General features: G+C 44.5%; 8 protein-coding genes across 8 annotated transcripts; 4 read left to right on the forward strand and 4 right to left on the reverse strand.

Annotated features, from left to right (window-relative positions):
- Window positions 1-1,207: 1,207 nt before the first annotated feature.
- BDB00DRAFT_873764 (uncharacterized protein) lies at window positions 1,208-3,106 on the reverse strand (the record flags this gene model as incomplete). Its single annotated transcript, XM_053127137.1, has 4 exons — window positions 1,208-1,591; window positions 1,687-2,721; window positions 2,802-2,881; window positions 2,959-3,106. 4 exons carry the CDS (start codon window positions 3,104-3,106, stop codon window positions 1,208-1,210), a joined length of 1,647 nt encoding a protein of 548 aa, XP_052978193.1.
- A 220-nt stretch (window positions 3,107-3,326) lies between these two features.
- BDB00DRAFT_830332 (serine hydrolase FSH) lies at window positions 3,327-4,839 on the forward strand. The gene is made up of 6 exons (XM_053124023.1): window positions 3,327-3,599; window positions 3,700-3,789; window positions 3,871-3,986; window positions 4,069-4,102; window positions 4,166-4,451; window positions 4,614-4,839. Exons 1-6 carry the CDS (start codon window positions 3,479-3,481, stop codon window positions 4,705-4,707), a joined length of 741 nt encoding a protein of 246 aa, XP_052978194.1. The 5' UTR covers window positions 3,327-3,478; the 3' UTR covers window positions 4,708-4,839.
- Window positions 4,840-5,028: 189 nt separating this feature from the next.
- Window positions 5,029-7,147, forward strand: BDB00DRAFT_462578 (uncharacterized protein). The gene is made up of 4 exons (XM_053117468.1): window positions 5,029-5,089; window positions 5,245-5,571; window positions 5,718-5,867; window positions 6,080-7,147. The coding sequence occupies exons 2-4, from the start codon at window positions 5,268-5,270 to the stop codon at window positions 6,889-6,891; spliced, it is 1,266 nt and encodes a 421-aa protein (XP_052978195.1). The 5' UTR covers window positions 5,029-5,089; window positions 5,245-5,267; the 3' UTR covers window positions 6,892-7,147.
- Window positions 7,148-14,429: 7,282 nt separating this feature from the next.
- On the forward strand, window positions 14,430-15,434 carry BDB00DRAFT_462642 (uncharacterized protein). The gene has a single exon (XM_053117470.1). It carries the CDS (start codon window positions 14,488-14,490, stop codon window positions 15,343-15,345), a length of 858 nt encoding a protein of 285 aa, XP_052978196.1. The 5' UTR covers window positions 14,430-14,487; the 3' UTR covers window positions 15,346-15,434.
- Window positions 15,435-16,013, reverse strand: BDB00DRAFT_462610 (uncharacterized protein). Its single transcript, XM_053117469.1, has one exon. The coding sequence runs from the start codon at window positions 15,866-15,868 to the stop codon at window positions 15,524-15,526; it is 345 nt and encodes a 114-aa protein (XP_052978197.1). The 5' UTR covers window positions 15,869-16,013; the 3' UTR covers window positions 15,435-15,523.
- Window positions 16,014-16,113: 100 nt separating this feature from the next.
- BDB00DRAFT_830344 (uncharacterized protein) lies at window positions 16,114-16,750 on the reverse strand. Its single transcript, XM_053124024.1, has one exon. The coding sequence runs from the start codon at window positions 16,713-16,715 to the stop codon at window positions 16,158-16,160; it is 558 nt and encodes a 185-aa protein (XP_052978198.1). The 5' UTR covers window positions 16,716-16,750; the 3' UTR covers window positions 16,114-16,157.
- Window positions 16,751-18,449: 1,699 nt separating this feature from the next.
- On the forward strand, window positions 18,450-19,984 carry BDB00DRAFT_462652 (uncharacterized protein). Its single transcript, XM_053117471.1, has 5 exons — window positions 18,450-19,002; window positions 19,118-19,186; window positions 19,333-19,388; window positions 19,475-19,493; window positions 19,575-19,984. The coding sequence occupies exons 1-5, from the start codon at window positions 18,695-18,697 to the stop codon at window positions 19,909-19,911; spliced, it is 789 nt and encodes a 262-aa protein (XP_052978199.1). The 5' UTR covers window positions 18,450-18,694; the 3' UTR covers window positions 19,912-19,984.
- Window positions 19,985-20,056: 72 nt separating this feature from the next.
- On the reverse strand, window positions 20,057-21,219 carry BDB00DRAFT_789085 (uncharacterized protein; the record flags this gene model as incomplete). Its single annotated transcript, XM_053120853.1, has 2 exons — window positions 20,057-21,137; window positions 21,203-21,219. The coding sequence occupies 2 exons, from the start codon at window positions 21,217-21,219 to the stop codon at window positions 20,057-20,059; spliced, it is 1,098 nt and encodes a 365-aa protein (XP_052978200.1).
- Between the last annotated feature and the right edge of the window lie 480 nt (window positions 21,220-21,699).

Raw genomic sequence — 21,699 nt, forward strand, 5'->3', positions numbered from 1 at the left:
TTGACTACCTGGTTTATAATATGTCGTATAGTTAAAGAAAAAAAGCGATACGGAAGATGTTCTTCATTATCAGGGGAAGAAAGAGCCAGGAAAAAGAACTGGCCATCTAAATTATCAGAGAAAGCTTGTTTATATGTTTCTGAGTTTTTTTTTGGTGATGTACGGTAATTGGTACATACGCTTGACACGACTTATTCATCGAATAGCTTTCAGGTTTTTTAAGGATACATAACAATGACAATTCTCTGACTGCATGTACCCAAAATAAGGGCAAATCAAAGCAGATTAATGGCACAATAATTGCAGTTACGAACATGAAAATTCAGGTGTCTTATGTAAAACCATATTCTGAAGCAGCTTCACCAGTGAGCATCTATCACTTACACGCCATTATTCTCTTCTTCAGAGGATGTTGGCTGCTAATATATTATAATTCCTAAAATTAGCAATCAACTTTTTGATCGCAAAGGCAAAAGGACGTGTAGTAACAAACCATAAATAATATACATATGGGTACATTTATATGTTACGTAGATAATCTATGTACATGCTTGAATTCTCCTACCAAAAATCAAACGTACGGTGCTAGGTAATGGGATTCAACAAGGTATATTATATACATACACCATGCAATGATTGCTAGACACATGTATGTACAAGAGTCGGATCGATAAGTTGCTAGCATCACACAATTGTATCGCTGTAGTTGTTGCTGTTGCTGCTTATTGCACTAGGTCAAAAACTGTACTGGAAGAGGTTCGGGCAATGTTTGTCACATTGATCGCAATGCCAAGATTCTCGGACGGTACCGAAATCATGCTATCACCACTACATGCACAGTCGCTTACGCTTTGATAAGGAACAATTAGTAGCAGTACTGTATATATATGGTTAAGAGGCTGATACTGGATATACAAGTTACACCATACACAGCATATTCGAATAGCTAAATACAGTTCTATTTGTTCACTAGTAGAATATCTATACAATGAAAAAAATCTCACTAATATTCATTGTTTTCCATCATACAAAGGTTTTAGTCTTTTATCACGTATGATAGTAGTATTTAGCAAAGACTGTCTTTATATGCTTGAAAGACAAAAGAAGACAAAAGAAGAAGTTATGCATCATCGATCATAAACTACGCTTTTATTGCATGCGACTTTGTAGTTGGCTAAGTCAAATAAACTGCCAGTGTTACTGCTACTCAGTTAAAGATGAGCTTAGAGTCGCCGTCCTTAACGTGGACAAGGACCTTGTAGCCAGTGTCTTTGGCCTTGTAATAACCGGCCTTCAAGTTGTGTCTGTACTTTTTGATATGAACATCGGTAGGCTCAGGTGCATGCACCAAGGGTTCACCACGGAAAACAGTGTGGACCAAAAAGTTGCCCTCGAAACCATCAGCAGGCAAGTGGGCTTGAGCAAAACCGTGAAGCGCAGTAACTGCAATCTTGGCGGATTCACCAGTGGTGACAGCCGAAATATCGGACGAGCCCTTAAGAACAGAGGCAGATAAGGTATCAGAAACAGCGTACTCACCACGAATGTGGCCAGACAAGACACCGAGCTTGGCCTTTTGGACATTAAGAGACTATTGTATGAATTGCGCGATTGTGTTAAAAATAATGCATACTCATATATTTATTAAAAGATACGCTGTTGTATTATATGAAAATCTGTACTTACGGCAAAGTTGATGTAACCACGGCCAACGCCAGCACTGAATTTGGCAAAGTCGATGGTCTTCAAGCTAGGGCAGCTGTCGATCTGACCATTGCGGACACGGAGATCAAAGTCTTCGAATTCTTCGAGATCGGCAGGGAAAACGACATGAATTTCATATTTGGCGCAAAGCTCAGTGGTGTTGTGAGGAGGGGGACCGTGAGGTGGCTGTCCTTCCATAGGTGGTTCCATGGGCTCCCTACCATGTGAACGAGGTCCATGAGGCAAGCGACGCTTCATTTCAACGACATATTGACCCTCATGATCGAAAGCAGAGATGGTTGTGGCCTTGATGGCGTGCTCGCTACCATGGAGGACAGTAACATTGACTTTGATGTCGCTGCCTTCTTCACCAGACTTGGAGAAGAACACCTTGCCGCTGTCAGGGAAGCCGCTGCCGACATACAATGCCGCACGCTTGAATTGTTCGGGCGAAAAGGTGAACACGTTCGAGGTTGCTTCCAATTCGTCTTCAGAGCTGCAGAAATGGGGATGAGGAGGTGATCCGGAAGGTGGGGGTCGAACTGCCATTCCGTGGTGGCCCATGCTGTGGTGATGCGGGGGTGGAGGTGGTGGAGGAGGTGAAAGAGATCCAGGACGGTGCATACGATCGTGCTTGGGCACAGGGCCACAAGGGCAGCCTTCTGGTGGTGGTGGATATGGAGTAACGAACCTCTCAACGCGCTTAACGTCGTTAACGTTGTCGTCATTATGGTGTTGCTTGTGATGGCGATGATGATGCTTCTTTGGTCTCTCGGGCTGTTCGCGGAGTTCTTTGATGGCGCAGCATTCAGGAGCGAGCTTGACGGGTGTTGGAGGAAGGTGACGGTCGCCGCGATGGCCGCGTTCACCAAAGGCAGCATTCAAGCCGCCCATAAACTCGGAAGCTTCTCTACCATACTCAAAGCCGGCGAGATCTTCCTGGGGAATGCTCAAATGACCCTTGCCATGAGGGATGTCAAATGGCGAAACTGCAATGTGAGCTACGGGAGGTTCGGCCTGAAAATTGAAATTTTTAATGAGCAAACATGACAGTGGTTTCAATATATATATATAGTGGTATCATTAAAGTTTAGTACCAACAAAGCAGGCAAGATAACTTTAATGGTCGCAAGAGCAAGAAGCATCGCACCAACACAGATCTTGAAGGCACGACGAGCTATTATATTGAAGAGTTAGATAGACTGCTATATCGTAGGTGTACATGTCTTGACTTGGCATTTAGGCCAGGGTTACCTTTCTTGCGGCAGCGTTCTTTGCGAGCGCTACAACCGTTGCAAGAAGCAGGTTGCTGGATAATAATTGCTGGCGGAGGAGGAGGGGGAGGAGGAGGAAAGTTGTCCGTGGTCGGGATGGCGACGTACTCGCCCTTCTTTTCAGACATGGTTGCAAAAGAAAGAAAGGAAGAAAATTAAAGCGTCAATAAATTTAACTGATAAAAGCAGCTATCCGCTCATTTTCCTTGCCAAGACCCGGTATGTCCCCGCCACTCAGAGCTTTGTAGAACCATCACGTCTTTAACACGCTGCCTGAAGCGAGAAGGTAGCACCAAATGTCTATTCTTGGGCATTTGCATTTTAAAGTGCTTTTGCAGCAGTCAACAGCAGCAAACCTGTAATTGAGCGTTGAGCACCAACGCGTGCGCACATCTCTTCTCACACAACTATTTTTTCAACAATAGAGCGGACAATTATTCTCCCTTTTCCGCTTTTCCGTTTCTATGCGTCAACGTCTCTTTTGACAACAATCTAGAACCATGAATATCGCCAGTAGAAAATTACGAATTTTATGTCTCCATGGCATGGCTCAGAACTCCATTCTGTTTGAGAAAAAGACTGCAGGGTTTCTCCAAGATTTAAAGGATCGTGCTGAATTTGGTGAGAAATCTGCTTATGAATCACATAAAAGAAAAGGAAAACTGGCAGTAGCTGCCTGAATGAAAAGAATGCGTACTAACTGGAAGGGCGAGAAATGAAGTCTATGTGCGTGGACCTCACAGGGTGCTTGATCCTGAACTCGTATCCCTTGTAGAAAGAGCTACAGTCGTAGGCGAACAAGTTTCGGAAGGTAGTAATTAACCAATCAAGGGCGGCATAAGAAAAAAAAATGCAGAGCATTCTGACAGCAACCACTAACTTTGTAACTTAGAAATGCGGCCTTTTGCATGGTGGTTCCTTCCTCGGTCCAAACCCCTTACCGAAGAAGGATTCTTTTATGGATTCAAAGAGAGCGTTGAACACATCAAGCAGGTTCTTTTAGAAAAGGTAAACGCCAATAGCTCACCAGTGTCATCATCATGGTATGTGTGACATCAATGACGGCTGACGACGGCAGATACGATATTAGGGACCATTCGACGGAATCATCGGTTTCTCACAAGGTAGGCTGATCAGAGTGGACGACTGTACAAGATGGAAATGCTAAATAGCATGCAATATAATAGGCGCATGTTTTACCGGGTGCTTAGCACACATGCTGGACAAGCGAGACTTCTTGATCCCGGCGGACTTTCCGCATCCTCCATTACAGTTCGTGGTGATGGTGGGCGGATTCATTCTTACAGTGCAGCCAGCAACTGAGTCGAAATTGTTCTCAGCATCTGCCACGCGGAAGGTTGAAACGCCGAGCATGCATATTATCGGAGAGCTTGACACAATCATCCTGCCGGAGCGTAGTGATGCCCTGGCTGATGCATTCAAGAATCCGTTCATATTTCGTCATGCAGGAGGGTAAGTTTTGTAAATGGCACCTTCAGAAGAAGTAAAGACCGAGAGATCAAAAGGAACAAATACGTAAGGCGTTGATCCCCATAAAGAGTTTAACCCGCCCTTTTGTGTTATTTATGAAATACCCCTGTCATCTCTACATTTTCACCGAAACGTGGTTGCTAGACACTTTGTCCCCAAGACAACCGCTGCCAGACAGAGTCTCAACAAGTTCCTAGCAACAGCCATTCCCGAGGATCGCTCGCAGGCGCATATATAGACTAGAGTCGATCTACACTAGTAGAATAACCCTAATTTAATACACACTCTTTCTCAAACATGAGTGATCGAGGAAAAGCCATCAGCCAATCAGAACTTCGATGGCTTATAAAAAATAAAAATTCTTCTTTCAGTCTCAAATAACTTCTTCTTACTCCGAAGTCTTTTTTTCACCCAAACTATCCTCTCCTTCAAAACCGCAAAACCCGTGATATTTCACACCTCTTGCTGTGCTGAGATTCTTTTTCTACATCGACTGTCCGCGCCCTAACTGCTAATTCCTCAACGCCACTCAACAAACACGCTCTGTTGTCACCAGCATTCGACTTGCAAACGCCATCTGTTCCATTGCTCCTTGTGTTTATCATTTGTGATTCGAAAAGGTAAATTATGCACCAGCACTCTGTCTTTCTGTTTTTCTGTCTCCTCCTCGCCCTCTTCCCCCTCCCTCCCCTAGCCAGAGAATGCATACTCGTACCTTTATCTAGTAACTTGATTAACTAATGCTGCTGCCACTGTGCTCTCTCCACCGAAACAGAATAAGATAGAAACTTAAACGCCATGCAGTTCGTCCATACCCCGTTCTATTCTAGCTATGCAAACGCTTCGCAACAGCAAGCTCTGCAACAGCAGCAACAGCCGCAACAACAGCAACAACAGCCGCAACAGCAGCAACACTCGCCACACTCGTCCCAATCGCCGGCACCATCAGCCGCACAAGTGGACCAGCACCAGCAAGCTCAACCGCAACCTTTGGGTTTGCCTACAGCTTTACCCGGTTTTGCCCAAGCGGGTCTCCAAGCAGTTGCTACAGAGTTGAACGCTCAGGGCAAGCCAAAGCGGAAGCAAGTGAAGAATGCCTGTGGTATGTTGCTTTGTTTACAAGACAAAGACTATGCGATACAGACACACGATGATGACGCATGCATCCAACTCACCGGTTCTTTTTATATATGTCTGTTTCTATTACACAAACCTATTTTGCCACTGTTGCTTTTATCTTGTGGACAGTCAACTGTCAAAAGGCGTGTAAGAAATGTGACGATGGTAGACCCTGCCAGCGCTGTGTCAAGTACGGTCTGACGGATTCGTGCCAAAACTCGGTTCGTAAGGAGCGCAAGAAGGGCATCAAGCGCGGTCCATACAAGAAGAGAAAGCAGGGTAAGGAAGTAGTCGACATCAGAAAAGAGACAGAAGGGAAAGAGGGGGGGTTGGAGTGTTGTGTTGTGTACCACGTGTGACGAATGACTCGAACCGAATGCACATGGTGGTGTTTTATAATAGCATTTATTTTATGTTATATAATTTGTATTCTACTCTATTCCGTATAATATGACGCTTACGCCATTTTTTTCTTACCCGTCTACTACCAGATGGCTCCTCGTCCACCGATGGCTCCACTTCGTCTGCTCAAAATGTGTCTGGCGCTGCTGCCTTGCCCGGCGCCCTCTATGCCCAGTCCTCGCCGGCCTCCTCTGGCGTCCGAACGAACGGCGTGCTTGCCTACCAGCCCTTCCAATCCGGAACCTACGATGCCTTCCATGCTGCTGCCGTGAGCTACCAAACCTCGACTCCCATGATGCCACATGCGTACATGGTCCCCGCTGCGATGCAACAGATGTACCCTGCCAACTCGATACTGTCATACCAGGCCGCCATGAACGTGTTTCAACAGCAGCAACAGCAGCAACAGCACGGCCAGTCTTCGCCTAACATCTACGGTGGTTTCCGACAAGACAACCCACAGGCTACCCAGCAGCCTCAGGACCAGCAAGCAGATGGCCAGCAACAGCACCGATCGCACGAAGGCAGCCCCGCTACGCCAACCGGTGTCAGCACGCCCAACATCAAGTCCGAGAATGCAGCCACCGAATCGGATGACGAAGGATCCAAGTTGAACATCCTGTCGCAGCTGTGCAGTGCCGTTCTGGATCGCGCTCCCGAACCTGCAAAACAGGAGGAGCAGCCGTCACAGACCTCTTCTGAGCAGCCACAACAGACGACGCAAGAACAAGAACCGCAACCACAGCAGCAGCAGGAAACAACTCAGCAAGAATCTCCAGCAGTAACAGGCGAGGCAGCATCCAGCCTGCACCAGAGCACGCCACCACCAAGCCGAGATCACTCACGAGAAGTGTCGAATGAGGAGGAAGTGAAAGCAGAAGGGTACGTGCAATTGTTGTAGAACCAAACTTTATCTTTCGAAATCTCGGGAAAAGTATGAAGAATTCGCTTACACAAATCTCAACATAGTGCCTCGTACCAGTAACAGTCCATCATCAAGTCATAACAAACAACAACCCCTACTACCATTACAACAACAACAACAACAACAACAGCAGCAGCGGTGGCAGCAAGGAAAAGAACATTCGCTTGTTTTTTCTTTGATCCAAAAATACATTTCAGCAAATATTTCTTCTGTTATCTTCTTCCTTCATCTACTCTTCAGCATTCTACAGCAGCAACGTAAATAACAAAAGAGATTGGGACTCTTCAAGTAACACTACTTACCAGCACCACCACAAAATCACTAAGAAATGTACCCCCCTTTTTTCCAGATAGCCATTGAAGAAAGCTTTCCCACTGTTTTGTTATCCTATTAAGCTACTAAAAACAACAGCAACACTCCCACATGAAGTATTTACCTAGATATAACCAAAAAAAATCCATGTCTCTTCGTTCTTTCTTTCTACCTTGTCACTTCTTCCAACTTCGTGTACATACAATATGACCACTTTGTTTTAATTTCTTCTTTTCTCCAACCACTACTACCACTACTGCTGCTCTCCCGACCTCTTTTTTTTTTCTTAGACTTTTTTTTTCGCCATGTGCAAATAAAAACTCACATCCTGTTTTTTTCCCCCATGATGGCTGCTGCAACAAAATTCAGGTACATTCGATCTACTCTTGACAAGCGGAGCTCGTACTTGATATCAATAAGCGTTGTCAATGCAGAATTCATATTGAGAAAAAGGGTCAGAAGCGTCTTATATATCGTCTCCGATGTGGATCGCTGCATTTACCCAGAATGTTGTCACTCAACTTCTGAAACCGACGATGCGGAGCCCACATATGATAGATTCCATCATTGTGCACTCAATTTTAAAAAACGCAAGTAGGGCCGTGCGTTGAATACTAACTGCGCTTACTTACTATATACGCTACTGCACCGGTAAATGAGGCTAATCGGATGATCAAACGGATGCGCCGCAACCGGCAACCGAATCATACCTTCTCTCATCCCGAAGGCCCTCAACAAGCAGTTGAAACCATGGTAGCTCACCCGAGCAAAACGTTTGGTGGTGAACGGACCCAAGGATGCGGTAATACATACTTTGGCATAAAAAATTACGTCGTTGATGAAGACCCGTTCCCAGCACCAGCAATCGACACCGTTTCACGCAAACTAGCACCGCGCAAGGCACCTGGCGACGATCACATCACCGGCGCTATGCTTAAACCGATCGCTACTCCATTGGCACAGGTATTAAGCAAACTGTTCAAACTATGCTATGACTGGTCATGGGTCCCGACTTCCTAGCGCACCGCACAGGTCGTGCCCATACACAAGAAAGGTGATGCCACTGAAGCTAGCAACTACCGGCCAATTAGTCTGACTAGTGTACTTCGCAAAGTCCTAGAGCGCTGTCTGCTTCCCAAACTAATGGAGTCTATGCCAGCACTAGCCATGGCCCAGGGCGGCTTTCGCCATCATCGCGGTGCCCTTGACCAAGCTTTTGCACTCAACATGCTATTACGTCACTACCAGCGAACATATCAAGAATCCCCTGTGCTCGCCTTTCTAGACATCAAGGCTGCCTATGACTCGGTCGATCGCGACATAATATGGTCAACGCTGCAGGGACATCTGCCGAGCGCCCTGTTCCATATGATTCGCCATATGTTTGATGATGTACGCATAGCCGTCATCCTACAAAATTTCCAATCACGCTTTATTAAGCCCAAACGCGGAGTACTCCAAGGCTCAATTCTCAGCCCCCTGTTGTATGCGGTCTTCATCAACACATTACCAAATCGACTCCAGCTCACAATCATTGGAAACAAATGCGTGAAACCTAATGTTCTCCGTACTACACCTCGCAACAGAGCCACTGAAGCATCAGTACAAAAGCAAGTTTATATGGGTGACAAAAATGGTCGACCGGATAAGCATCGCCCTGACACCGACCGCACGATCATTCCAGCACTACTTTACGCCGATGACGAAGCTCTCATCGCTTCACGCAGCGATATACATCAACTACTCAAGGCAGCCGAGAGACACTCGCGCGACTACGGGTATCGTTGGCACCCTGGAAAGTGCGCCATCATTGAGCCCCCCGAAGCGCCCACCAGTACGACTTCAGATTCTCTTTCACCGGCAACTTATAGAATCTACGATACCGCCATCCCTAAGGTTAACAGCTTTCAGTACCTAGGCCTACCATTCACGTACAATGGGCTGGACCTTGAGCTTCTTGTTCATCAGCGTATAACCAAGGCAACCTCCAACACGGCATTGCTCCATCAAGTCGGGCTCCATCAATATAGTATTGGCCTATGGCCAGCGTTACGAGCATACCGCACATTCATACGCCCAGTTCTTGAATATGGACTAGCAATAGCCGCTGTAAGCGCCAAGCAGATTGACAAGCTCCAAAAGGCACAAATCGGTTGCATCAAAATGACGCGTAACCGCAACACAACGACAAGCACAACGTACATAGTACCTATGGTGATGGCAGACCTACCATCTATGAAGATCCGTGCTCACAGCTTACAGCTTAAATTCGTCGCCCGCTTGAGCACACTGCCAGTATCGACCCTGGCCCGGGCCATTGAACTATCGGTCCTATGGGACGAGCCGAAAAAAGAGAAACAATGGACTAAACTCTCCAAGAAAAACCCACTCTATAAGCACTATAGAGAGCTCCTCCACTCTCTGAATCGTCCCACCAGCACTGTCAACGCCGTGCTCGCACAAGCTCGTAATGGAGAACTAGAGAAGCGCCGCCAAGCATCTCTGTCGGTCCAGTGTCTTCGGCCTACACGCACGATCGACCCCCTCCTGTACCTCCCAGCATCTCAGACTGACCGCCATCGCTTGATTAACTGGCGCCTGCACTGGCTACCCGGCTATTACCCTCGGAAGGACTGTCGCTGTGGTGCACGAGCTGTCACCCGCGACCACTACAGTCTTGTTTGTCCGCTACTCCGTCCATTGTGGCAAGAGCTTACCGACGCCTATGGCACAGCTCCTTCAGTACCATCTGGGATGCATACCATTGATGTCATCTTTAACAAAATACCACGCACCGACGTCGGTTTATCCAACGGAAAATGGCCAACCATATGGCCAGCGATATTACGTATCCTTCGAGAAATCGAACGGCTCTGCCATCCCGAAGATCATTTGCTGGATGGGGAGTTCCCTGGGGACGACATTTCACTACCATTGCCATCCGAGCACGACTAAAGTGCTCCGACTACCCTCCTTTCCTCTGTCATTATTATAATTTATTTGTAACAACCTACACAGACCTTATCACACATGCACTACCACACTGGCTTAACTTTTTCCTCCTAACCACGGTGGGGGGTTTTTTAAGCTCTTGCATCTTTTCTTTACATATCACATATCCACACGAACCGCAAAGAAGCGATCGCAATGTCTATTGGCGCAGGTCAACAGTCTTCCACAAACAATAAAACCAAAAACCTTCATCTACTATATACGCTACTAGATGATCGCACATAACAGGCTGTAACGTACAAATCTGTGCTGTCTTTTGGAACACTTATTACAAAGCACTTGATTCACTGCCGTGTGAGTCTGCATATCCCACGCATTTAATTGTTATAACTATACTATTCCTACTACTTCCTGTAATCAAAATAATAAGTCCCATTAGCCGGATTCAGCCTATTTTACAGCAGCCTGAGTAAGAAAAACGTTGGTGCAGCACAAGAGTGATGTTGTTATTGCATACAAGAATGTCTACTTGTTGGTTCATTTATTGTTAATATGGATGTCTCGCTTCAAGCAATTGTATATCTTTATATGATCCTCTTTAAATCGTTGCCTATGCAGCAGATTGCATAATTTAAACTGCGTGTCTTGCTGCACTGCATCAACTTGCCGTGAACCCCATGCAGCATCTGCACTTGCCCTCCCTAGCAGACTCTTGCTTCTGCTTTTCTACAGTATCTGCTTTCTCTTTTTTAAACTATTTTCTCTCCCACGCCTTACAAATTTCAATGCCTCAAGACCGCCATTATCGATCAAAGCCTGCGGTCCTTGGCAAGACAAACTCGAAAGTTTCTTTCCAGACACGACCTTTCCATGTGCAGCCTTCCAATTTTATGGTCATCATCTCTCTTTTCATCGCCGAGTTCACAAGGCTATCATTCCTGTGCCATCTTCGACGGCCACAAGAATGTCATTTTTATGTCGCCACCCCTGTTTCTTTTCTCTCTGAAAAAAAAACCAACAAAATCATGCTTCGAGTCATTATATTCAGGCAAAGCCGTGATGAAAGCCAAAAACTAGTGCAGATATTCAATTGTCACCAATTTTTCACCGAGAAGGCTTGGGTCGAATCTCTGCAATGATCGGATGGAATAGAAACCTAAGAAGCCCTTGTAGTGATGACGGTAGCTTCATATGGTTACCAGATATTTCCGAGTAAGGCGGGCTCTCCTGTGACCGCGAATAGGAAGTCCAATCCCAGGGTGCTCTTCCTCCATGCAATTTGCTTAATCCAGAAAATGAGAATTACAGCTTTTAATAAGTTGGCCAGTACAAAAAAACTGAGCGACCGAATAATGAAGAAATATGAACCAGGGAAGCTTCAACTGTACCTTGGTAACTGCTCTCGTGTGAGCGTGGTAAAAGTGTGTTAACCAACTGAATTCACGGCCTCCTATTTCATTTGTGTATGGAACATCGTACTTATTTGATATATCACGCTTTGTGGTGTCAGTACGTTTATCACACCGTTTGTATGTATTACGCTCAGTACCAATATTCGGTAAGTATACAGTGGACCCCCGAATTTTTCAACCCCGTTCGTTTCAATACCCGGGCTTTTTCAAGAAATTTCCAGGGAATGACCCAAAATCATTAATAAATTTTTCAACACCTCGTTATTTTTCATTTTCAATATATCTTTTACCCTTGAACTCTATACGGGGGTGAAGTATCTATATTTTGCTACATCATATGGATGGTATTCATATAAGATGTATGAATATTTTTAATACAATTTGCAAATATGAGGTATATATCTACGTTTATGACCATGTATGCCTATTGTTATGCTCTAAAAAAAGAGGTTAAGGTTCTCTGTGTCCCATTCATTTGCTGTTGGCGCAAGTGGTCTCTCACTAGTCTAAGCCTTTCTTTGAGGGAGCCTTCCTCTAAAAAGCAGATAAGACTGATCATAAGTAGTGAATGGTGTTGTTTCAGAAGTGAGTTTGCTGGCTTCTCGCGGCTGTCATTCGTTTTTTTCTTTATTTATCGGAGCAAGTAATTGATAAGATCGGATCTCAAGAGAAACTAGGGAAGTCATTATATGTTTATCAAAATCTTAAACAAGTAGAGCTGTATGTCAGGTAATTGTAGAAAATATATATTCCATATAATATAAAAGGAAAAAAGCTTGTGGCAGTATGGATTTAGAAACAGTACTGTACTACTGTACAGTAGTGAGAAGGTTTCAGCTAAATTTTAAAAGTTTATCCAGAAGATTGCTGCCGCTACCCTTCCCCCGATGAAATTCAAACCCGCTTTAATTTCAAGAGTGTTCAGGAATGGCAGCCTTGAAAAAAGCGGGGGTCCACTGTAATAGAAGTAGAATGCTATTTTTGTCGTGCTGTGTTCAAAGAACTGGTCACGCAAACTTGTCAAATTAGCAGCGGCTCATCGTCGTGTGTTAGGCCAACAGAGAGAAAAATATAGACCACAAATGCATTGGTTCTACATGTTATACAGCTATGTAGTAATTAGAAAAATTGAGTCACATATGAACATATCATAACATATTAGCATTATAAGCAAGAAATCAGATAACCAAATTTCATAGTCGTACACGCAAAATCCATGCTTCTCATTGGAGCATATTATCCAATCAGGTGAGATTGGCATGTTTGTTTCTCTGTGCTGCAAACCAGAAGATTTTCATTAAAACATACACACTTGACACATTCACCATTCGTCTCCACCACGAGACGCCATGTCACGTCCAAAACATGCTTCACGTTCCCAACTATCCCCTGCTAATGAGGAGCTCAATTCTTTTGGCGATCTCAATACCAATTTCACTCAAGGTACAATTATCTCCACACAATTGTACTATTTCATGTTGAACACAAATAGTTGACGCGTTTTTTTCTTAAAAAACAATTCGTCCACTCTTTGTAGAAGATGTCATTCAAGCTTCACCCCTCCCACCAATGGTACATTAAACAAGCACCTATAACTTTTGGTTGTTAAATCATTTCGTCATGTTATTTACCTTTGTTTTCTTAATCAGTCTAAAGGTGAAATCTTGAGAGAAAGAGCCTTGTCGCGAAGCAGCCAACGTTCGTCAGGCGAGTCTGCAAACACCACGACACTGCTACAATCCTCACGACTGGTTGCGCTGTCCGACAATAGCTACAATAACAATAATGATCATAACAGTGATTATTTAAAGGAGGATGATATCAGCGACTTTAGCAGTAACCATAGCAATTCTCAATTACGGCAACAGCAACCAGACGATGACGATTACCATAGCGAGATCCGTTCCTTTGGTGATCAGTCACAGGATGAAGGCATAAACGCACAGTGGGAAGAAGGTAGTGAGCATGAAGCAGTGCAGACAGTTTACGAACAAGCGCAGATGCAAGCTATCGGTTACGACAATGGAACACGAACCATTAATCAAAAAGTAGCGATACAGCATCCACTTGAACACTACAACAATGACACGGCAGTTATTAGGCATGCACAAACGCAGGAAGATGCAGAAGAAGACTTGATTATTACCCAGCCAGATGCACGCGAGCACGATAGTGAGGATCACTTACAGGATGGTGGCGGTGCCGAACGACCTACCATTCCTCCAATCGATTTCGAAGCAGACACACTCCCGTATGACCAAGCATCCGTCGGCAGTAATGGTAGTGTAGCTTTCAGCGAAGCAGATACGCTGCCATACAATCCAAACGATAGTCCTGTACTGAGTGAAGTAGAAAATGTACGATCGCCATTACCACACCTGACAAGGGACGAAAACCAATACGATGACGACTTTTATGATGACAACACACCGTTTCTGTTTTCGCCGCCACCGCAAACGCCAGTTCATCGAGGAATCCGTGTCAGTGGCTTTTCTGTATTGGATCTCGTACCATCGCCGCATAGACATCGACAAAGAGTGGAGGAAACGGAGACACGAAGCCTGAATAGTTTGGACCCGCTCGAATGTGAGGATGATGCCGACGTTTTTGATGATTTGGAGTTACCAACATCTCGACAACAACAGACCGAAGACGAAACCGCCAAAAAATCAACTACGCCAAACAGTGATGATGACGAACTAGATGATGCTGTCCTTATTCCGTCACAGCCATCGTCTCCTGCCAAACCTGTTTCACAACATGGAGGACAAACCACGACTTTGAAAAGACATACTACCAGCGAAGGTAAGGAATAAAAGGGCTAATTGACTGGTTCTAGCGACGTATGCAGTTTAAAGTAGATACTAACTGAATTACAACAGAAACGGGTTCTTTTATGGATGGTATGTTCTCCAGTCTCTCCACATGCAAAAGTTCACATCCGTTTGCGCAAGATCCATTATCGCCTTTACCACCATCAAAATCGCAACAACAACACAAAGGCTCGATTCTGGATTATAGCCGTGTTATCAAGAGCTCACTGGCATCTTCAAATCCACCATCTCAGGAAAAGGACGAAAAGAAGAATCAAGTTGCTGTTGCCAAAGATACAGATGATGTGAAGTCTTTTAAAGTTTCACAACTTCACAACAACAGCCGCAGTCTCAACTCGCCAAAAACGCCTGAGAGCGGTGAAAAGGCATCTCAAACAAGCAGCTCTTCACACCAATGCACATTATCTGAGTATTACACGAAGCAAAAGAAGGTCAATTCACCACCCTATACCCCACAAAAACAACAGCAACAACAAGTACAACAACGCAAACTATCTTTCCAGCACACCGGCTCTTTATCCCAACAATCGCAGAAAAGCTCAGCCAGTTCCGGCCCATCCAATAATTTACATCAGACGACATTATCCGAATATCCGCATTATACAAACAAATCTGACCCTTCCGTTTCTCTCGATGACGACGATAACAACAACAACAATTTGGGTGATAGCAAGAATTTAGTTTCGTCTTCATCGTCATCTTCGCAAAAGTGTGTTGTTCGACGAAACCCGCCAATGGGTCTGAATCGAAAGCACGCTCGAACGGTACCGTTGACGCAAGGACCATCAAGTAGCACCAGTACTAGCAATAGCAAAAGACGACGTCCGACGACCAATCTTGCTGATCTCTGTAAAGCATCTCAAACACCGCGCAAAAGAACGTTTGGGTTGAGAGCACCAAGACGTCGTTCTCCGCACTGATAAAAAGAACAAGATACCCTCTTCTTTATTCTTTGTGTCTATAACCTTTTTCTTTGCAAAAGGGGAAAAGGGGACACAAAAGACTTGCATACACAGTACATATATTTCAATATTACATACAAAAAAGCTTCTTCCATCTTTCTCTCTTTCACACCCCGTTCTTGCTCCCGAAATCTCATCAGACGCGTCGTCGCTGAATCTCGTTAACAAGTCTGGAATTTTCGATCTGAAGGCGTCGCAGTTCCTCATGGTATTGTTGCTCTTTGGAATGGGTGTAATAGACCCATTGCAAAGCTGCCTCGATGATGTGCCGCTTTGACGGACGACCATTGTAGTTCCACGGTGACACAGGAAGGGCGCGCGCCAACGCGTCGTACTGGGCATTCAAGAGACTTCGGCGCATGCGTTCGTTCGCATTATGATTTAATCGACGACGACGACGATGGCACAGCTGGGCATCACTACTACCGCCACTGGTACCGTGGAAATATCCCGTCAAAGTCGATGAAGAGGTTGGATTCATAGTTGCTTTTTTAAATAAAAAAGGAGGAGGAAGAGGAAAAGAGAATTTGGAGCTATTCTTATCATCGTCATCCCAAGTACGGTCTCAAAAGTAGTAGCTTATTACTTGCTCGAGCGATAGAATGTCGTTCAGATAGTAACTTATATACATCACGATTGCATCACACTTTGTAAATTAGCACCTGTTCCCTTTCAAATCCCCACATCAACTTAGTTTATCTATTACAGTTTTTTTTTGTATATACAATATAATTTTAATATCAACAATAATAATACATGGATCAAGCTGTTCAGTAAAAGGGAGGAGGTTGCTGTGGCGGCGACGGATATTGCTGCTGCTGGTGCATTACAGGTGATTGAAATGGTAGAGGAGGAGGTGGACCACCAGCAGTAGGAGAAGGTATGGATGATGGGTAATAGTGCTGTTGTGGATTATTGGGAAAATAGTTGTTATTTGGATTCATTGAAGGAATGACAAAACCTCCCGGTCCCATACTTCCTGGGGGCTGTGGCTGCTGTTGTGCGGAATATGGATGATGTTGCTGCTGATAGTATGGACCTCCTGCACCTCCATGATAGGGTAGAGTCATTGATGGTTGTTGTTGTCCTGGATGAGGATATTGTTGTTGTTGTTGCTGCTGCTGCTGAGCATCGTTGTTGATATATATGCAAGAAAACCCGCCTGGTGCAGTGGTTGGCGATGAGGGCACTGGTGGCGGGTACGACGAGCCGCTCATTACGTTATTGTTATAGCTATGAGAAGAGGGACTATACGGACTAGAATAGTTGCTGCTGGTGTTGTAATAGTAATTATCCATTCTGTTGGGTAGCGTGGGTGGCGATGGCATTGTTCTTATTGTTTCTCACGGATGTATTTGGTATCCGACGAAGGAAAGAGAATTAAAAAAAAGTTTGCTTAGCTTCTTTTTATACTAGCCCGTTCGTTCGTGATGCAAAAAAGGTCCGCTGACCGCTCGCAGCAGTCAGTGTCACTTCACCACAGCAAACCATGGGTGATCCATGTGCTTAGCAGCTTCAGTCTAGTGGCTCCTCAATTGTGCAATCCTGTTGCTCAGGAGGAGTTACATTCTTTCCCTTATGCAAACCTGAGCATCGTTTGTACAAGACTTATCAGATTTTCCCTCGTGCTGCGTAGTAGCTAAGTAAAGATACAACAAGCTATTCCACATTTAGAATTATGATGCTGTATGACTTTTTCGGCTATGAATCCAAGTTATAGGCACGAAACAACTAACAACAGATCCACAAGTATAATTAAATAAAGCCGTGCGTGAGTGAGCGCATTTTAGTGAGGATTCACAACCTAATCAATGCTGTGTTGGCCATCGTCAAAATGTGTTTTGGATGGTTTATCAGTCCCTGATTAAATCACTGAGCTGGAGCGTTACTCTCTTCTCTCTCGACCATGGTAAAACGCTATCATACCGCCAAATACCCAAGCTTACGGTAAACGGGTAATGGAGCATTTCCATTAGAGAGTATCGCCTAAAAACGTGTGTTCACTTTTTTTTTTCTAAAACTTAGCAATCTGCGGATGCCCGTATATAGTATACCCTTTGCTTTTCATACCACCAACACCGACAGTTTGTCCTATGTTGTTTATTTTTAAGGTATCTGGGCAATATATGATATTTAGCGTCGAACCTTTGCGCGCCTCACAAAAAACCGACGTCGTTATCCTTGATGAAAAACACTCAAGACACAAAGGTTGTTTCCGTCGTCTTTCTGTTGTTATCATTTTAAGTCTTACACCAATGCTCCATATACATATCATGCACCAATTAACACGGACATTTCTGCTCTGACATATAAAATTTCTCGCGATCCTCATATCTGAGTGCCACCTGCATGATGGTACGTGTAATTCATATATATCAAAGTAATTGGTATGCCTCTGGTGTATTGGGCAGCATATCTCTGTAGTACCATTATCCTATCTCGACAAGAATCGGTCGTCTTGTACAATACGCTTTGCAAAAAATCTATCGTTGCTCTGTTTGCAGTACTACGTGAAGACACAGAACTGATCTTTTCAGAGCCTTTTTCAATTCTAAGACCAAGTTTATTAAGGTATATCGCAAACTGTGTGCCTCCTCCTAGATGAATAACCATAATATCATAACCAATCATACACACCCATTACTTTGTTTTTATATCCTAGACGCATACTCTAGAGATGGTTATGCCTTACAGTTTGGAAGCCACAGTCAGCTGTATATCTAGAGAGCATCTTCTATTCGTCACTAAGATCATATTTATTCACCTTGTGCTTATTATATGACAGCATAACAAACCCATATATTTGCTATATCAATTGATATAATAACTGATCACGTTGTGATGGTATATAAGCAGCTCGTTAAAGCTCACATAATGTACGAAATAATTCTGTGCTGTTCGCCATCCTTCTAGCAGTTGCTTCTAGACAGACCAACTTCCTGCTTTTGACTTTTTTTTAAAATAGCCAATGAGAGAAGTAAGTTGAAGATATTTACTGCACTCTGGCACCTGTGATAGCCAAACTTCAAGAAGCAAAGAGAGTTACGCAGAAACTCGTCATCTGCATTTGTCGCCACTGGTTTTGGAAAGGGTGACCAGCAGAAAGTAGAGTATGTCTGTTATTAGTGGTACACCAGTAACTGTACCGATCATTTATTTGATGACCCTATTATTACATCGAGCATCGAAAAACAACAGAACCAGCAGCAAAGAAGTTCGATGGTGATATGGATTTACACCTGTAATAGACATGCTCAAGTAGTTGGGACACTGGAAATACTAGGAGACCTCGTTTTGTACCGCTGTTATGTTAATAAATGACAATGCCTTCTTGCTGTCAGCAACAACGTGTATGCTCACACAGAGAGAACTCCGATTCAAGAGAATAAAAAAAAAAGAGAGAAGCTTCATAGTCGTTACTATTAACTCTTTTCGCTCTCCAGTTACTCCCTCTTTTCTTCTACTTGTCACATACGTACACATATTCAAACACAAATACACGCATATATATACCTCATTATTCATGGCAGTCTCACTTCTTGCATACGTTGTCACATTCTTTGTTTTTCTTTGCAATTATGCATTGACCATTGTCTCACTCGTAATGCCAAAATGGTAAGGATCCAATTGCCAAGGGCAGCCAAGCTTTTTTTTTCTTTCTACTACAAGTTTCCTATTGTTCGCTTTACTTTACACTAACAGCCAAAAAAAATGGGGTATGGCTTATTAGGTTATCATTTGTCGCACCTATGCCGTTATATATGGAAACAGACTATGGCTTGTTCCGACTGTGTCGAAGGTAAAACAACGGAGACGTTTGGACCTTGCTAATACTACTCCTACTATTACTACTGCTGGTATCAGTGTAGTGCGTGCTTGTAGTAGTTCTGTAGACGATAGCTTTGGACAAGCTCAAACTCACACGCTCTTTTTTGATTCTCGCAGTTACTCACGGGATTGTCGACCGTTTCCTGTAGATGATCAAGGCGACTGTAGTGAAGGTAATATCATCTTAAAGACAAAAGGGGGGGGGAAATACCAGGACAAAATCATTTACAAAAGCTCTTTCATCACTCTCTAACCACAGATGGCTTCTGCGAGCTATGGTAAGGCCCTCTGCGGATTGTAAAGGGGGGTGGATGATAGTTTGTGTTTGAACTGACATGGTCGTTTGGGTTTTGTTTCAGGCGTGCAGCAGCTGCGGGTATGGTACTCGCTGCTATTTTAGGTGGCCTGACCATCCTTGCATTGTTTGGCACAATGTGCAGCGATCGACGAAAACGCGCTCGAGCATGGATGACGCTGTCCGGTCTTTTCGTTCTTCATGCAATTCCACAAGCCTTTTCGATGGGCGTCATTGCTTATCTGTTCAACTCGAGCGCCACATTCTACGTCGGAACCCGATACAACGTTTCGTTCATCATTTCCACAATCAGTTGGTGCTTCAGCATTTTCCTGGCAGCCGTATTGTCACTTATCGCTATCTTGAGTCCTCCCGAATACGCTTATCAACCCATCAACTAAAACCCCAATGTTTCCATTTCGCTGTACCATTCATACCGCCTTTTTTTTTTCCCCCAGACAACAATAAATGCGATCCAGTTAACCCCAGTGTGATGCACCAATCGTCCCCTTTGTTCTCTACAGTGGTTCGCCGTTTCTTTTATTGTTACTCATTTTCGCAAGGCATCTCCAGATTGAAAATTCTCAATGCGTTTTTACCCAGAATGCCTGCCACGGCGGGCTCATCCAATCCAGCATTAGAAATAGCTGCCAAATTACTATCTACAGACATCCACCGAGCGTCCTTGGACTCAAGAGGAGGAAAGAACGGATGATCGGTGCCAAACATGATTTGACTTGGGTCGACAAAATCGGCAGTTGCCTTGACACCTGTTGCGTGGTAAATGACAGCATCAAAGTAGAGTTTCTTGAGATAGTGCGAAGGGGGATGTTCGAGCTTGGAAGCAACGGCGGGATCATGCGCGACGCAGGAATCCAGACGACCGGCAAGGAAAGGCAATGTGCCACCCGAATGTGCCAACAAGATTTTGAGGTCCGGAACTCGGTCAAAGATGCCGGACAAGATAAGCCGTGAGACGGCATAGGTGGTCTCGAACGGGAAGCCCAACGCCAATGCGAGCGAATGGCCTGCATCCGTGTTGCCAGAAGCAGGCAAGTTGACACCATAGTGTGGGTGTAAAAAGATGGTCAGATTGTGCTTTGCAATGGCTTCAAACAGCGGTACCAGCGCCGGATCATCCAACCCTTTGCCACCACAACCAAAAGTGCCCATAATCACACCACGCATGCGCGGCAGACTTGCAATATGTTCCACTTCTGCTACAGATCCTTTGACCGACGACAGTGGCAACGTGCCCATACCGTACAGGCGGCCTTGCGTGATGGGCTCTTGGCACATGTTCTCCATGGAAATGTTCAGTCGGCGCGCCAGGTCAAACGTTTCTTGCGTGGGTGGCAAGAAATCGATCCATGGATTGGCTAAGCTGACCACGGAGATATCAATGTCGTGCTTGTCCATAAACGCCAGTTTCTCACGCACGTCGTAGTATGCTGCACCTACTGGCCGGCCGTTCTTGGTGGACTCGCCCTTGTCTTCGTCGGGCAGGATGATCAGACGCTCGTCTAGACCTTCTTCAAGCGGTGGTAATACACGGGGAACTTGTTCGCGACGACGAAGTAGCTCCAGATACTCTGGCAAGTAGACGTGCGTGTGAACATCAACGAGGCTATGGATTTAAAAAGTCAAAACATATCCTTGTATCAACGAATACGATATTAGGTAATAACTTACCATTTATCCTGTGTCATTTTCTGAATGTAGTTTTATGTGTGTAAGCGTAGTAATAGTGAAGAAAGAAGAAAAAGATCGCTAAATGCAAGGCAGCAACAAGAAGATACAAATATATGCGAGTCTCAATCGTGTATGCTGTGTGTGTGTGTGTGTGTGTGGTGTCACATGCATCATACAAACATGCAGTCTCATTAAAGAATATAGCCTATGTACATCCTCTTATTGGATAACAGCGTGTCAAAATACCCTCTTCCTCTGCGTGATAACGATATCGTTTCTTATCACTTTTTAACATTATCCCTGATTACTATAACGTTATCGTTCGCTCCACTATTAACGAAACCCTTCCTACTTACACTTTTTCTATTGCTATGTTTTCAAACTATATAAAAATGATTTCCATTGATTTTTTTTGTGTCCGCAAAATCATAGCCACGACGCATTGAATAATTAGAATAGAGAGGTTGTGGGGTGCGGTTTTTTAGGTCCGTGGGTGT

Source organism: Zychaea mexicana (genome assembly GCF_025766255.1).
Source record: "Zychaea mexicana strain RSA 1403 chromosome Unknown BDB00scaffold_52, whole genome shotgun sequence".
NCBI classification, from domain to species: Eukaryota; Fungi; Mucoromycota; class Mucoromycetes; order Mucorales; family Lichtheimiaceae; genus Zychaea; species Zychaea mexicana.

Bases quoted from the DNA above. Each gene is read 5' to 3' on its own strand.
- BDB00DRAFT_830332 (XM_053124023.1), top strand. From the start codon at position 3,479: ATGAATATCGCCAGTAGAAAATTACGAATTTTATGTCTCCATGGCATG. The intron at 3,600-3,699 runs GTGAGAAATCTG...CGAGAAATGAAG, and splicing joins AAAGGATCGTGCTGAATTTG to TCTATGTGCGTGGACCTCAC. The intron at 4,452-4,613 runs GTAAGTTTTGTA...CGTGGTTGCTAG, and splicing joins ATATTTCGTCATGCAGGAGG to ACACTTTGTCCCCAAGACAA.
- BDB00DRAFT_462578 (XM_053117468.1), top strand. From the start codon at position 5,268: ATGCAGTTCGTCCATACCCCGTTCTATTCTAGCTATGCAAACGCTTCG. The intron at 5,572-5,717 runs GTATGTTGCTTT...TCTTGTGGACAG, and splicing joins GCAAGTGAAGAATGCCTGTG to TCAACTGTCAAAAGGCGTGT. The intron at 5,868-6,079 runs GTAAGGAAGTAG...GTCTACTACCAG, and splicing joins ATACAAGAAGAGAAAGCAGG to ATGGCTCCTCGTCCACCGAT.
- BDB00DRAFT_462642 (XM_053117470.1), top strand. From the start codon at position 14,488: ATGGATGGTATGTTCTCCAGTCTCTCCACATGCAAAAGTTCACATCCG.
- BDB00DRAFT_462610 (XM_053117469.1), bottom strand. From the start codon at position 15,868: ATGAATCCAACCTCTTCATCGACTTTGACGGGATATTTCCACGGTACC.
- BDB00DRAFT_830344 (XM_053124024.1), bottom strand. From the start codon at position 16,715: ATGCCATCGCCACCCACGCTACCCAACAGAATGGATAATTACTATTAC.
- BDB00DRAFT_462652 (XM_053117471.1), top strand. From the start codon at position 18,695: ATGTTAATAAATGACAATGCCTTCTTGCTGTCAGCAACAACGTGTATG. The intron at 19,003-19,117 runs GTAAGGATCCAA...ATGGCTTATTAG, and splicing joins TCACTCGTAATGCCAAAATG to GTTATCATTTGTCGCACCTA. The intron at 19,187-19,332 runs GTAAAACAACGG...TGATTCTCGCAG, and splicing joins TTGTTCCGACTGTGTCGAAG to TTACTCACGGGATTGTCGAC.